This window comes from Orcinus orca, chromosome 1 (assembly GCF_937001465.1).
Source record: "Orcinus orca chromosome 1, mOrcOrc1.1, whole genome shotgun sequence".
Lineage (NCBI taxonomy): Eukaryota > Metazoa > Chordata > Mammalia > Artiodactyla > Delphinidae > Orcinus > Orcinus orca.
Genome location: NC_064559.1, coordinates 60,272,906 through 60,290,702, shown reverse-complemented (window position 1 = coordinate 60,290,702; position 17,797 = coordinate 60,272,906). Strand labels below are relative to the sequence as shown.

At 34.4% G+C, this 17,797-nt stretch overlaps 1 protein-coding gene across 2 annotated transcripts in view; it reads right to left on the bottom strand.

Annotated features, from left to right (window-relative positions):
• KIFAP3 (kinesin associated protein 3) overlaps positions 1-17,797 on the bottom strand; it is a 165,309-nt gene that overhangs the window by 80,779 nt on the left and 66,733 nt on the right. For both annotated transcript variants that reach the window (XM_049715585.1, XM_004269744.4), the window contains exon 10: positions 16,937-17,099. In XM_049715585.1, coding sequence (XP_049571542.1) covers positions 16,937-17,099 — 163 coding nt within the window. The remainder of the gene's footprint in view (positions 1-16,936; positions 17,100-17,797) is intronic.

The window sequence follows — 17,797 nt, the reverse complement described above, 5'->3', positions numbered from 1 at the left end:
TCTTGCATATCCTAAACGAATTTGGGGCTGGGAGTTATGATTTTCCCATAAGAATTCATGATGAAGAACCATAAACTCCAGCTAACCAACTATGATTTCTCCACATCATACCAATGGCAGACATTTCAAAAGGGCTCCTTTAAGACTTACAGACATCAATTATTCCCAAATGGCATCCCAAGTTAAAACAGTCTGCCAATAGTCGCTATGCTGGCATAGCACCAAAGGCTCTGTGAATTTTGAGCAGAGCAGTGAAAAGACTGAATATTTTGAGAACTAGGTCCTTAATGACTATAGGTGGCTTAGTCAGATCTGTTCAAGTAATAAGGCCACGGTGAAAATAAAATGGCCTAGTCATTATGATTCCTTTGGTATTTATGATAATAAACATGAATCACGATGAACTCACTGGCTATTAAATGCAGAGGCCATAAGTACTTCGATAGGATTTCCATAGAAATTCACTGTTAATTAGGTGGATCATTATTTGAACGCGTTACTGAATTATCTTAGCAGTTGTGCAGCCATTCCCCTCAAAACTGGTCATTCCCAGCTGAGGGCAGTTAATGCCTTAACAAACTGGTCATTAACTCCAGCAACTGATTTTGTGGGAATTATTGCACTTATACCTTCAAGATTTTTTTTTTTTCTTTTTAAAGAAATTTGCAGCTGTAGTTCAGCTGGAGCAACTGAAGGAGAAAAAAAGTCAGCTCTCTGGGCTGCTCTCACGATCGATTTTCTGCCAATTAAAGGGGAAGCACATGCTGATGGGTTTTGAATTTTAAAATGTCTTCAGTTTTTTCCATCTCTGAAGTGATTAGTAAAAACACCATTTAGCTACTAATTTTGTAAGATACTTGGGATTTTCCATTCACAGTTCAGTCAAGCAGAAATATGAGTTCTGAACACCAGAACTCAAAGCCAAATTTCCACTGCTGCAGTAGACCCAGCCCAATACTTGATAAAAGCAGAGTGAGAACACAAATTATGGGTCACATTATTAGCCAGATTCTCATTCCCTTCTGCACTCCATGTCTTCGTTCAAAGTAGAAAACTCCCTTCGAAGTCACAAAGGGTCCATGAAAAGATAAGAGAAGTGGGGATATAAGCACCCCTATATTAGAATAGAGCAGCATTAAGGTGATAAATTACCCCTAGAAAGTCTACGTGAGTACAACATACTTCAAAAATCACAACTGCCTTTAAGTTTACTGCAGAGTTGGAGCCTTTAAAGCTCTACCACTATAGTGAAAATGCCACAGGCAAAACCACCACTTAAAAGATAATTGCAGGGCTTCCTTGCTGGCACAGTGGTTGAGATTCTGCCTGCCGATGCAGGGGACACGGGTTCGTGCCCCGGTCCGGGAAGAGCCCACATGCTGCAGAGCGGCTGGGCCTGTGAGCCATGGCCGCTGAGCCTGTGCGTCTGGAGCCTGTGCTCTGCAACGGGAAAGGCCACAAAAGTGAGAGGCCTGCGTACCGCAAAAAAAAAAAAAAAAAAAAAAGATAATTGCAACAATTATTGAACACAGATATTGACTACACTGAAATACACTAAAAATATACTGCAGGTAGATTAGATGATCTTTTGTACACGTTTCCATATCATTCTATGTTTAACTTATTAGCGCACATACTGCAGATACATAACCAGCATGACTAGACAGACAGCCTTAGTTAAAACTTGAATTTGGAAAGACCAATTTTTAAGATTGCAACTCTACTGGATAGTCTTCTCTTCTAGAATGGATTTGTTCAGTCAAATCTAACGGAGATTTGAAATGAATAGATAAAAGCCAACGGTTTTTTAACCATGAGTACGGGGGGGAAAATGTCAGAATTTATAGGTTACGATGATCAGTATGAAAACAAGCATAACAATAGTTTTGTGATACAGTGGTTCATGGATAAATGTTTCTTGTGCTAAATTATTTAATTTAAAAACTATAAGAAACTGAAATTGTAAATTTACCATTAAGCTTAATAGCTTTGTCACATTAAGATGTATTCATGAAATAAGTACTCTAAAATTCAGCACTTTTGATATATTTCACTCTCTTTTAGTATGTACAACTGTACATTTCGCCATGTAGTTTATTTTTAAAATATTTTCAACATGTTTCAATTATTTTATTACCTTGTCTGTAGTGTTCTTTTATCCAGAGCATAAAAGAACACTACAGACATGTAGCATGGTGTTTATCTACAACAACTTATTTATAATACACCTTACAAAATATGCATACTTGTAGTACAAAAGATATGGGCCAAAATAAAGCCCTTAACAATGGCTGCTTTCTAGCCTACAGGTCCACATCATTGACTTAATGTGCTTTGGTCAGCTTTTACCACCTAGAAATGGAGAGACCCCAGGCAATATTCACACACAGAGTATTGGAACCAGCTGGTGATAGAAGAATCCAAAGAAAAAAGGCTTCTTGATTTAATTGGGAAAACAGGAGGAAGCATAAATTTTACTGCCATTAATAACTTCAAGCAATCTTGATATGACTCTACTTCACCCTGACGGCCAGACATGTGCTTTTTGTTAAAGTGTTTGCCACATCTGACCCCTATTGTTTGCTCACTTGATCAGGTAAGAAAATGTAGGTTTATTTATAGGATAAATGAGGCCTATTAAAATGAGAAACAGTGCAGTAGTCTATGACGAGCTGTGTACTGAAATAGATGTGTGAAATTCCATAACAGTTTTGTAATCAACAGGCCAAATGAAGTTATAAAAAAAAATCTACTTTAAGTTTCTTGAAGAAATCATCATAAACGCAACTTAGTTTTTTAAAAATGGAAAATACCTCCTAACTGGAAAATATTTTGACCATTTCCAGTTTTTAATAAGTCAGAAAAGGTCATTTATAAAACATTATTCTCTTTAAAAAATAAAGACAAGCTTTACGTCTTCATTTTATGATACTTTAAAAATTATAAATTAAGTCATTAATATATAATGAAAAAAGTAAATTTAACATTATGGGGGAATTTCAAAGGTGTTCAGAACTTAACTTTTTCAATTTTCTTTTAAGGACATATGACAGAATGGTCACAGAAAATAACCCTTAATTTTTAAGTGATCAAAGTTTAGAGTCTAACAGTATCTACTCTGGCAATATCCAACAATAAGGGAAATCAGACTTGTCTCAACCGGAAGAAATCAAACATTTATCACTTAACTCTTGACCTGGTCTGACTCCCTACATGTTGATAAAATCTTTCTACAGCCTTGGAAAATGCCCTGAAACCCAGATTACCTAATGTAATCTAGATCAAGATGAATCAGGTGCCATTCTTACTCTCAAAACCATTCTGGGTCTACTCACAGAATGTAGAAAAATTTATATCCATTTCGAGCACCTTAGAAACTCTAATTTATCTTCCATTGAAGAGAATATGGTCTAACATTTGGATCCATTTTGAAATGATTCATGTGGAATTATGAAACAGGCACGACAATGTGCTATTGAATCTAGGAATCCTAATATTTCTGCCATAACCAATAAAATTAGTTTCATCAAATTAGCATAGATTCACAACTCTCAAATGTAAAGGAATCAAAATTTACACAGATAGGGAAGAAAAGAAATGAGATGACAGCTAAAGGTAAAAGAGTGAAGAGTCAAGAAGAATATTAAGATGGATGAAATAATAGTATATTTGTATGTCAATAGGAATGATCTAATAGAGAGGGAAAAATTAATGATGTGGAACAGAGAGGAGAACTGCTGGAGCAAGAATCTTGAGTAGGCGAGAGAATGAAATAGGGAGGGAGCATGGCTTATGGTAAGAGTAGAAGCAAAGTATAGACACAGATGTAGGCAGGAGGGTAACTGTGGCAAGAGAAACTCATGGAAATTCTTTCTGACTGCTTCTATTTTCTCAGTGAAACAGGAAGCAAAACAAGGTAATGAGATGAGGATGAGGATAAGGTGTTGGATTTAGAAGAAGGTAGAGAAATGAAATTCTCACCTAAAAGAGTGGGAGAATGACTAGACAAAGAAAATGTAGTATGACTGCTGGGCAGCATTAAAGGTCTAGTACTGATTATCCAGAATTTTCTGTATGTTTCTGTCCCTCTGTGCTCAGGGTCTTCCACCTCCATTTTCCTACACCATGACATCCATCCCCCAACTCCCTTCACAAAGCACCAAAGAAATTGTTACTAATATGTGAGTGGTCCAAAGGGCAAGGAAAGAAATATAACTAAATGTCTAAGTATAAGAGAAAATAAGGATTATCCTATGGAAACGGGAGTGTTTGGGTCTTGCCTAGAAATCCAAATATAAAATTAAGAAAATATATTTGGGGAAAACCAAACATGCCTTCTAGCTACATTTAACCTGCTAGTTTGAGACTCCTGATGTATTGTTACTGCCAGAAGTGTCTGCATTTAATGGGAATTAAAAGCTTTAAAAGAATGCTCTAATTCGTTGGTTTTCAAAATGTGGTTTGAGGACCCCGAAAGGGGATCCACAAAGTCACACCATTTTTATAACAATCATAATATATTATTTTCATTTTTTTACTCTCATTATTTCATAAGAGGCTACATGACATAATATACGTGACATATATGACATACGATTTCACAGCATATTGTTGAGGGAGATATGAGAGCCAGCTGTTGTCTATTAAGTCTGACTATAAAGAGATTTGCAGAAGTAAAATTATGTCCACTCCTCTCAGTATTTTTTGTTTTGTTTTAGAAAAGAGTTATTTTTCATAAAAATATTTATGTTAACATGTAGCAGGTTATTTTAAAATAAATATGTAACACTTTTTCAATTTTATTTTTGAATACAATAAATATCCATAAATATAACTCTGCATAAACAAAAAATCTCTGGGGGTCCTCAGTTATTGTTGAGAGTATTAAAATGTCCCAAGACCAAAAGTTTGAAAACTGACGCACTAATCATTGAATTACAACAATCACCTAATAAACAGGGAACTTATAAAACAGCAGAGAAAGTGTGGAAAGTGGTGATTGTCTATAATTTACAGGTAGCTACCTAATCTGCCTAACCATTAGGTTGTTGTGCCTATTCTATTTTTGTTTTAACAAATCCAAAAATTCATGTTTATAGGATAAGACCTGTATATTTTGTAAGGTTTATTCCCGTGAGTTTAAATTACTTTGAAAATCAAGTTAAAAACTGAAAGGCTGACATGAAAACTCAGACATCACTCAATTTGAAATACATATCAATGTCATTCACAAAGGGGGAAGAAAAACTGTCAATTAACTCAAAATTGTCCCAAAGAGTTCATCAGTGAAATTTGGCAGTTTTTTAATAAAATTATTAAGTATGGACCCTGTAATACACTGTCTCTGTGATGTTTAAGCTTTATGCACGATGCGATGTCATGCTGAACTAGGATCTTCCAAAGAATACATTTCAGTTGTATTTTTATGCTTGCTTCTGTGCTAACATCATCCCCAAGCACATTAAACAATACTCAGGATATGAAACATCCAAGCCAAAGCAACTGAGAGGCAAATAAGAAAAACATTATTTGCCTGGTTGCATCTGACAGAAAGCTAAGAAAATTTAGTTTTTCAAGTTACTTTTGAAACACTGTCAGTGCATTCTCCAGGGAACTGAAGAATACACTACGACAAGGAATTTCCTTGCCATCTCCCAACCCAGGATATTCTGACATAAGGAAGCACTCTTGAGACATATCAATGTCAAACGGTTTAAGGACTTATGACAAGGGAATATTTTTTTAATGATCTGATTCCTAGATGAGCCAAAAAATCTTTGAACACTTTAAAAAGTTAACTCAATATCATAAAAAAACCTGAACAAACTGTCTAACAATTACATAAGTAAAGCCAAACTTCGTAGGTCCAATTCAATTTGCAAATAATCACAATTGATGAAACCATTGGCTATGATAGGTCTCCCAGATGGTAACATAAAGTTACTAAGCATAAGAAACTATGTCACGTACAGGGATTAATAGTACTGAAAAGATTATAGATTGATACTGAACTAAGCAGAGATAAGTTTAAGATCTTTATGAAATCTTAGGAAAAAATATCAAAAAATGAAATAAGAAATGAATAATTTTGGTGGTATTTAGGAAAATAAAAACAAAGGAATTTAGATATAAGATTTTATAACCTTTAGATATAAGGTTTTCCAAGGACCCAAGTAAAAATTTTGAAATATTTGGGGAAATAATGCCTTCTTTCTCTATGCCTAGGAAAAGATCAAAACTATTCAAGCAAATTAATTTCAGGATAAGTTGAGAAAGAACATTTTAAATGATGATTTCTAAAATTCCTTATTAATCCCTTTATGTGTCCCTGATGTCAAAGGAAAAAGCTAAATTCAAAATTTCTAAGTGAAATACTCATATGATAAAACAATATCAATATAATTTTTAGTTCTGTTGAACTACAATATTTGGTTCTGTTCAGAGACTCACATGGCAAAAGAGCTGAGCTATAACATAACTTCTTTATCTTTAATAATTATTCAAATCACAAAACCTTCCTCAAGTACATATTTTTTTTCCAGTTATTTGGCAATTCTCACAACAGCAGGGGTCGCAATGTACTAGTTAAATGTTTCAGGACACAAGGGAAGGGGATTAAATGTTCATATAGCACAGCTTTATTAGAGCCTGAAATATTCATGATTCAATATACTCTAGTTAAAATAATTTATTATTAAGTATAAAAAGATTTTTCAGTTATGGGGTCCCCAAATAATAATAAAGAAAACGTACTTAATATCTGATAGCATTTCCAGTTGAAACAGCATCCCTTAAAAATCACTTCTGAAAAGTTCTACCAGATGTATAGCTCTACAAAAGTGCTTCTACATTTTTTGAATCTTTTAAAAATTGATTTCTATATATAAATGGGTAATTTTAAATTCAGTCATTTGTCAACGTGAACATATAATGAACAAAAAATTTTTATCTAATGAAAAAAGCAAACTGACCATTCATATTATAATCTATATGCTCTTTAATTCCTTCTCCATAACTACAGTGAAGAGAATGTACCTCAAATTCTTTAAATATTTGATTTACAGAAGGTTTTTTTTTTCCCTTTCAAAAAAAATTTCAATTCCACGGAATCATTCCAAGTACTAGCCAAGGAGTAACCTAGATAATTTAGATTATCTACTGTTCAACACATTAAAAATCCAAAAGAGACAGTGATATTTCTGAAGATTTGAAGGAAAATATGTCTAATCACTTCCCCTATTTCAGTTTTCTAACTGAACATCAATTCAGAGGACATAAAATCAATGATTAAGTCATAAGTAGAATTTAAAAAGAATAGAAAAAATAGAAAATATAGTGCATTGCACATAGAAATGGCAAAATACTGCTTCATGAACGTTTAAAAAATTACATATATTAAAACAGTGTGTAATATATATCACAAAATATAGTGTATATTAATATACACACATACATATACATACATATACATCACATACACATGTGAGTACTGGGTTGCAATGTACAACATAATACTATAGTCTGGGGTAAAAGATATTTGAAAGGCACTGCTCTAGATGAATTATTTCCTATGCCTTTAAAATCTATGCTCTCTATAATTCCAATTTCTATATAATTGTAGTGGCCAAAAATGAGAGATATTAAATATATCTTGAACTACTCAATTGAGAAGTTTAGTTTATTGTGTTAGGAGTTGATTTAATTTTCCGCACATATAACATATACATTAACAAATGTAAAAATAACCATTCTATTAATCACTTATCAGGAAATCATTTAGTATACACTACATATAATTTCCCTGAACACAGCAAAGAGTACAATCAAACAAAATAGGTTCTTCAGTCAAAAGAAATGTTACAAGGTCCATGCAATAAATGTTACTAGGAAGAGAACCCTTTGGGCATTCATTTGGAATTTCATTTTTAACAAAATACACATTTCAAATAAGTTCAGTTGTCGGTTTCCAAGACCACAGGAGATTAGAAATATATCATTAGAGGAAAGGAAAATTGCTGCCATGGAATTGCTGCTGGTACAAAAGAAATGAGAAGTGACAGCCAAGGACAAGTGAGGAAAACAGAAAAACTGTATATAAAAATTAAAAATACATAGCATTCTGGGGCCATTTAGCAAAGGGAAGTACTTGAGCATAGTAATATTTACAGCCCTGTATAATAAATTATATTCAGAATTACAAATTTGAATCAATGATAATGAAAAAAATAGCAATTACTTATGTAGCACTTGAGCCAGGCACTCTGGCTCCAAAGCCCACGGTTTTAACCCCTACAACATTATACTGCTTCTCAATAAAAATTTAAATTATGTTTATGTATTAAGGTAAACTTAAGAAAATATTTAAGAACAATGTAATCAATTTTTAAATATAAAATGATTAAATACCCTTAATGATTTAAGCCTGGAAAACATACTTATCAAAAAAGACCCATTTCTGGATAACAATTATTTGTGTTCTACATATATTTACATTAATTTCACTTATAATATTTTTATATTCACTAATATTTACTACATTATATCATTTAACCCTTCCCTATTAATATGTACCATTATTATCTACATACCGGAGATGAGAAAACTGACATATGGGTTAAGTAATTTGTACAATATCACATAGCTAGTAACTGATAAAGCCAATATTCAATATAGTCTGGCTCCAGAATTCTAGCTTTTATTCAAAGTGCTCTGTGCCACTGCAGTGGCAAGGTATACTACATACGGTAATATTTGCAATAATGTCTCAGGATATACTCTTTAAGAGATTCTGGTAATCCTGGAAACCCAGCTAAAATTCAGAAAAAATTTAAAATATCTTTGAGGATCATTAGGCTGCATGCTTACCAATGTTCCACTTCTTATCCTTCCAGGCATTTGCCTACCCCACTTAAAGTTCTACACGGCTATGTGATTTGCTTTATCAATGGAAATGTAAACAAAAATGATATTTGTTACTTCAAAGTGGAAGCCTTTAAGTTTGCAATTATCCATTTTCTCTGTTTTCCCTTCCCCGATGCCACAGTGACCTGGAGGCTTTGTTAGTGGGTCCTTGACTGATACTAACACGAACCAGCAGTTTCTACTTACTTATAGTGGATATAAATATGAGCAAAAAATAAAACTTTTTTCTATTTTAAGCTACTGAGATATTAGGGTTATTTATTAATAATCATAGGCTTGTCCTCCTGACTAATACATTTAATAAATAGCTTTTTCTGGGAAGTGATGGATAAAAGGGCTATTTTGAGGACTTAATAAAATAGTAACAATTCTGAAGTTTACAAAATGGTTATGTTCCAAAAGTTCATACTGAATCAGTTACTTGGAATTTGGAAGATTTTTTTCCCCCATAGGCTCACCTTATAAAAGGGCCTACAGGGCTTCCCTGGTGGCACAGTAGTTGGGAGTCTGCCTGCCGATGCAGGGTACATGGGTTCGTGCCCCGGTCCGGGAAGATCCCACATGCTGCGGAGCAGGTGGGCCCGTGAGCCATGGCCGCTGGGCCTGCGCGTCCAGAGCCTGTGCTCCACAACGGGAGAGGCCACAACAGTGAGAGGCCTGCGTACCGCCAAAAAAACCCAAAAACAAACAAAAACACAAAGAAAGGGCCTACATAAGCTTATTTAACCCATAATTTAAATGAAAAACAACTGAAAATAACAGTGGCATTAAATAATTAAATAAAAAGCATGTGAAATACTTGTAGGTATTCTGAACATGTGTAGACATTTTGAAGCATTTTATAGAAGTTGGAAGGCACTGTTCTAGTATATTTTAATTTCTCTTCAGTATGTACGTTTTCTCCCTTTCCTTAATCCTGGAATATCAGAAGATATTCTCTTTTGTTTACTACACATGATTGTCATTGCTTCCATGATTTGTAAGTGGAAGGCAAAGGAGGAAATAAAGTTATCAAGCAAAAAACATATAAACATTTGATAGCAAAGATCAATAAAACTAAAAGCTGGTTCTTTGAGAAGATAAACAAAATTGATAAACCATTAGCCAGACTCATCAAGAAAAAAAGGGAGAAGACTCAAATCAACAGAATTAGAAATGAAAAAGAAGTAACAACTGACACTGCAGAAATACAAAGGATCATGAGAGATTACTACAACCAACTATATGCCAATAAAATGGACAACCTGGAAGAAATGGACAAATCCTAGAAAAGCACAATCTTCTGAGACTGAAACACAAAGAAACAGAAAATATAAACAGACCAATCAGAAGCACTGAAATTGAGACTGTGATTAAAAGTCTTCCAGCAAACAAAAGCCCAGGACCAGAGGGCTTCACAGGTGAATTCTATCAAACATTTAGACAAGAGCTAACACCTAACCTCAAACTCTTCCAAAATACAGCAGAGGGAGGAACACTCCCAATCTCATTCTACAAGGCCACCATCACCCAGATACCAAAACCAGATAAAGATGTCACAAAGAAAGAAAACTACAGGCCAATATCACTGATGAAAACAGATGCAAAAATCCTCAACAAAATACTAGCGAACAGAATCCAACAGCACATTAAAAGGATCATATACCATGATCAACTGGGGTTTATCCCAGGAATGCAAGGATTCTTTAATATATGCAAACCAATCAATGTGATACACCATATTAACAAACTGAAGGAGAAAAACCATATGACCTCAACAGATGCAGAAAAAGCTTTTGAAAAAATTCAACACCCATTTATGATAAAAACCCTAGAGAAAGTAGGCATAGAAGGAACTTACCTCAACATAATAAAGGCAATATATGACAAACCCACAGCCAACATCATTCTCAATGGTGAAAAACTGAAACCATTCCCACTAAGATCAGGAACAAGACAAGGTTGGCCACTCTCACCACTATTATTCAACATAGTTTTGCCACAGCAATCAGAGAAGAAAAAGAAATAAAAGGAATCCAAATCGGAAAAGAAGATGTAAAGCTGTCACTATTTGCAGATGACATGACACTATACATAGAGAATCCTAAAGATGCTATCAGAAAACTACTAGAGCTAATCAATGAATTTGGTAAAGTAGTAGGATACAAAATTAATGCACAGAAATCTCTTGCATTCTTATACAATAAGGATGAAAACCCTGAAAGAGAAATGAAGGAAACACTCCCATTCACCATTGCAACAAAAAGAATAAAACACCTAAGAATAAACCGATCTAAGGAGACAAAAGACCTGTATGCAGAAAACTATAAGACACTGTGAAAGAAATTAAAGATGACACAAATAGATGGAAAGATATACCACATTCTTGGATTGGAAGAATCAACATTGTGAAAATGACTATACTACCCAAAACAATCTACAGATTCAATGCAATCCCTATCAAACTACCAATGGCATTTTTCACAGACCTAGAACAAAAAATTTCACAATTTGTATGGAAACACAACAGACCCCGAAGAGCCACAGCAATCTTAAGAAAGAAAAATGGAACTGGAGGAATAAGGCTCCCGGACTTCAGACTATACTACAAAGCTACAGTAATCAAGAGAGTATGGTACTGGCACAAAAACAGAAATATAGATCAATGGAACAGGGTAGAAAGCCCAGAGATAAACCCACACACATATAGTCACCTTATTTTTGATAAAGAAGGCAAGAATATACAATGGAAAAAAGACAGCCTCTTCAATAGTGGTGCTGGGAAAACTGGACAGCTACATGTAAAAGAATGAAGCTAGAACACTCCCTAACACCATACACAAAAATAAACTCAAGATGGATTAAAGACCTAAATATAAGGCCAAACAGTATAAAACTCTTAGAGGAAAACATAGGCAGAACACTCTATGACATAAATCACAGCAAGGTCCTTTTTAACCCACCTCCTAGAGGAATGGAAATAAAAACAAAAATAAACAGATGAGACCTAATGAAACTTAAAAGCTTCTGCACAGCAAAGGAAACCATAAACAAGATGAAAAGACAACCCTCAGAATGGGAGAAAATATTTGCAAATGAAGCAACTGACAAAGGATTGATCTCCAAAATTTACAAGCAGCTCATGCAGCTCAATATCAAAAAAACAAACAACCCAATCGAAAAATGGGCAGAAGACCTAAATAGACATTTCTCTAAAGAAGATACACAGAATGCCAACAAACACATGAAAGGACGCTCTACATCACTAATCATTAAAGAAATGCAAATCAAACTACAGTAAGGTATCACCTCATACTTCATACCAGTCAGAATGACCATCATCAAATAAATCTACAAAAAATAAATGCTGGAGAGGGTGTGGAGAAAAGAGAACCCTCCTGCACTGTTGGTGGGAATGTAAATTGATACAACCACTATGGAAAACAGTATGGAGGTTCCTTAAAAAACTAAAAATAGAACTACCATATGACCAGCAATCCCACTACTGGGCATATACGCTGAGAAAACCATAATTCAAAAAGAGTCATGTACCACAATGTTCACTGCAGCTCAATTTACAATAGCCCAGACATGGAAGCAACCTAGGTGGCCATCGACAGATGAATGCATAAAGAAGATGTGGTACATATATACAATGGAATATTACTGGGCCATAAAAAGAAATGAAATTGAGTTATTTGCAGTGAGGTGGATGGACCTAGAGTCTGTCATACAGAGTGAAGTAAGTCAGAATGAGAAAAACAAATACTGTATGCTAACACATATATGTGGAATTTTAAAAAAAAAAAAGTGGTTCTGAAGGACCTAGGGGTAAGACAGGAATAAAGACACAGACCTACTAGAGAATGGACTTGAGTATATGGTGAGGGGGAAAGGTAAGCTGTGACAAAATAAGAGAGTGGCATGGACATCTATATACTACCAAACGTAAAATATATAGCTAATGGGAAGCAGCCGCATAGCACAGGGAGATCAGTTCGGTGCTTTGTGACCACCTAGAGGGGTGGGATAGGGAGGATGGGAGGGACACACAGGAGGCAAGAGATATGGGGACATATGTATATGTATAGCTGATTCACTTTGTTATAAAGCAGAAACTAACACAACATTATAAAGCAGTTATACCCCAATAAAGATGTTTAAAAAAAGAAAAATGAACATTTGAAAAAACAAACTGCTTAAAATCAAATTCAATGGCTTGTGGGCAACAAAAGAGAGGGGGGAAAAAAGAGTATGACATACTAAATCTTTACCTAAACAGGAATGATTTTAGAGTCAACTTAGTAGCTCTCAGATAGATGAAAAGTTTTCATGAGTTTATAAATGAATATTCGTTCCTTACATGGCAAAAGAGCTGAGCCGTTACCAACTTCCTCTTTGCTTTTAATAATTATTCAAATCACAATATCTTTTCTTTTTTTTTTCAATTTATTTTCCAAGAAAATTTTTGTGTATATTTTCATGAGGAATGCTACTTAGTCATCATCTTTTACTTGCCATAGAAAGATAAGCCAAGAAGTTACTAAGGCAAGCTAACCATAAACATGCCAACTGAATTATTTTGCTTTCAATCAGTTTTTACAGATCAGCTAAGAACAGAGGTGGAAACTTTTAAGATCTCATCCATTCCTACCTATGTAATGTAAGGTTAGAATAATACTAGCTCTTTACTCTCCCTAGTGTAGCAAAATCTGATGCCCTAGGAATTCATAATATTTCAAAGAAAATAATAAAGCATGACTTTGAAAGAATGAGTGAAAAGGAAGTAAAAAGTTTTCAGTTGCTCTTCCTACTCAGTTTCTTCATTTCTCTACTGCATGAAAATTCCAAGAACATCACTGCTTCTCAGGAACAGCCTAAATTTAACTTTTTTTTAATGTATCTGTTGAAAAATAATCATATTTCTCTGACTGTTATAGATCACTTAGTGGTTTCCGATTTCCAGTTTTACTCATCTATTGGACAAGTTTCTCTTTTTTTGACTCCGACCTCTCCTGAGCTCTAGACCTATGTTTCCATCTGCTTACTGAACATCTTTGTCTAAGATGTCTCCAACATATCTCAAACTAAATCCATCACTGATGTCCTCAAATTACTTCCTTTACACTTCTCTATTTCTGTTCCTGGCACTAACATTCTAACAGGCATTGAGTTTTTATGAATTCTTTACCATTATCCATATCCAAACAGCAGCCATGTCATATTAAGTCTACCTATGACATGTCTCTTTTGCCCTTTCCTTTTGCCTCGTACCTGACATACCACATCTTCCTTAATTCAGGTTTTCTTTACTTCTTGTCCTGCTAACACAACATGCTATTGTTCTCTTCTTTAGACTCTAGTTTTAGTGCATCCAGTAGAATGATGCCAGATTAATTTCCCTAGGGCAATACTCTGATTATGACCCAACTAGCTCAAAAACCTGCAATGATTACTATCATCAACTATATTAAGTATAACACTTAGCACAGCCTTAAACTTCATAATGCCACATAAGCATACGAACCCATTTTTTCAAACTTATCTCCCACTATTTTCTTAGTTATTGTTCCTCATACTGGCCTAGCGCCATCTATGCCTTAGGTAATACTGATCATTTTATCTGAAATATTTTCTACAGCCTCTATTCTTCCTTCCTTTATAAATATCACCTTGTTAAAAAGACAAATCTGTCAATGTCCATCTCAAATGGCACTTTATGTATGAAGTATCAATGTGGAAACATTCTCTCTTTTGAGTTCCAATATATCTACAGATTGAAAAATATTTCTCTACAGTGCTTAGCATTATGCTCTGCCATAGTAGATTAGCAACATTTTACTGACTTAAACTGAATTAAACTGCACGTATATCACAGGGAAGTAAAAATAAATAAGCTACCTTGTTTGTTAACAGCGATTTAATATCTATAAGAAGGATATTTGTGCTCAGAGAAAGGTAAGTCAGCAACACTTACAGAACGTCCACTTCACATTAAATGATAATGATGATGATGTTAGTAATAAAAATGATTATAGCTAACACTTATTAAGAAAATACTGTGTGTCAGGTACTGTCTAAGCACGTTCATGCAATAGCTCATTTAATCTTCAAAATAACTTAAGTTGGTTATAATTATTATCTTCATTTTACAGATGAGGAAACCAAATCAGAGTTTGGGTAACTTGCCCAATGTGACACGTTTAAAAGGAAAAAGTGACAATTCTAATAAGACAGTCTGACACAAGAAATGAACTCTAGAAGGGATGAAAGAAATATTTTTTGTATTGAATATCTTATATGCCAAAATTTACTACTTGTTAACAAAATATGAAATGAGTACCCTATGAGTAATTTCCCCAAAATCTCTTTTAAATTATTTGTTTCATTAAAGTAGGTGACTGGATACTGAACAAACCAAATAGACTATGAATTGCTTCAGGACAAGGACTTTAGCTTATCATCTTCATACACTAAGAATCTAACCTGATATTCGATATATAATTCTGCTAGATTTATGATAAATAAAGTATCACATAAATTAAATTCAAGGCCCACCAAGTTTACTTTAAAGTTTCCTGTTTCCTCACTAGATATTAGTATTTCTTTGGTTCCCCAAAAGCAGTTTTTGAAAGTGCTCCTCAATAGAGTTTCTTCTAAAATGCATAATAAAACTCCTGTGTAATATTTGTGGACTGGCCAATGGACCAAATGTTCTTAGACTGACTAACAGACTAAAGGTTTTCCTTTTCTGAGAAAAAAAGTAAGAAATAAATTTCCTTAAAACTTTTTTTAAGGGGACTTGGAGAACTGAAATTTTAAATTATAGTGCTGCCTATCTTAATCATAGTTAACTTAATATTATTATACATAGTAGTTTATTATAGTAGTTAATAAATCCAACTTTGGCAGCAGATATACCTGAGTTTGAATTTGAGCTTTGTCTTTTATCTAACTGTGTAATCCTGGGTAAAGATCTCAGATGGGGATTCTATAAGATAATGTAAACAGAGCACACAGCAAAATAACTGTCACAGTAACCATTCAATAAATTTTACTTCTAGTATTGTACAAAAAAAATGATGATGTCAATTAGACTGGATTCGCAGATATTAGATAGCTAAGAATAAACTTAATTTTAAATCATTCCAACTATTCCACTGCTTAAAAATATTTGAATATATGGAGAAAGCTATAAAAAAAAAAAAAGAATGAAGCTGCAGTGCTAAACAAAGAAACAGAGTCTTAACAGCTGAGTAAAACTTTGCTTTCTCGTTAAGAAAAGCAATGGCATTCCAGGTGGAGGAAAAAAGCAGGTGGACAGGCACTGAGGCATAAAAGAATCTGTTTAGAGAACAGTAAGGGGATCAGTATGGACACAGTATAAAGTGTATGTTGGGGAGTAGCAGGTGCCTATGAAGGCAGACACTTAACAGATCAAAAAGTGTTTTTAAATATTTTGCTAAGAAGCATTATGCATGAGAAGCATTATGTATGAGCACAGAAGAGTTAGTTCTTGAATCCATCCTCACTATATAGATATCTTGCTAATAGCTGAAAGAAAATAATGTATAAACTGAATCCTCCAATATAATATTTTCTGACACTATATAAAAATGCCCTTTTTTACTTGATGACAAAAAGGCTCCATACATTTGTATATTGGTAAGGAGTATTTTAAAGGTATGGCAGAATATAAGAACTTAAACAATACCTGCTTTTTAAAAAAATGCTGAAGAGAGAGTAATTTTTCATTCTTGCTCCCATAGTAGTATTTTTATATTTTCACTCTGGTTTCATTTTCACAGGGGTAAATGAAGTCAAACAGCTAAAAGTTCCTATTCCATTTCATTCTATACCACCATGGAAATCCTAGCACAGATCATTTTTCATTCATTCTGCTTATATTTAGGTACCCAATCAAAGAACATATACACAATGATTTTTTTTCAGCAGACTTTTCAAGACAGACTTAAATTTTCTAGTGATGTTGGAAATTCCAAGCAACACTATCGTTAATTTTTAAAAAGCATACCTAAGAGTGCAGTGAGTTTGGGAAGCAGCCCAACTTGTACCATCTTATTCCTCAGTCCTGTGTCAAAGGATAGGTTCAGTAGAAGTCGGAGGGTGATATTCAGCAGATCTTCATGCTCACAAGGTATCATTTTTACCAGTTTTTCAACAATATCCATTTCCACCTATGTAAAGTAATAATACAAATGCAATCAGGCTCTATTGCACAATACAACAAAAAAGATTACAAAGAATTATTTTTTCATTGTTTTTACCCTCATGTATATATTTTTTATAAGTAACTATGTGTTAACTTACTTACTCTCATTTTAATCTGTAAACTTCTCTGAAACCAAACTTTTGTTTTTTTTTTTTTTTGTGGTACACGGGCCTCTCACTGTTGTGGCCTCTCCCGTTGCGGAGCACAGGCTCCGGACGCGCAGGCTCAGCGGCCATGGCTCACGGGCCCAGCCGCTCCGCGGCACATGGGATCCTCCCGGACCGGGGCACGAACCCGTGTCCCCTGCATCAGCAAGCGGACTTTCAACCACTGCGCCACCAGGGAAGCCCCTCTGAAACCAAAGTTTTCAGGAGGAAATATATATTTCCAGTTCATCCCTTCCTTCCCTCATTTCATAGCATCAACTGGAAGACAAATTACTTTGGGTTCTTGAAAGCACATTATAGACTCCACCTACTAAGTGCCAGACCCTGTGCTAGATTAAACAAGATTCTGTCTTGGCTTTTAAGGATTCCAGTCTAAAAACACAGCAGAGAAATAAAACAAATAATTTAAATACAATATGATAAAAGTGGAATGCATGAAGCGCTCTAGAAACAATGTAGAAGGAACTACAAGCTACCTAGAAGAACAGAAAAGACT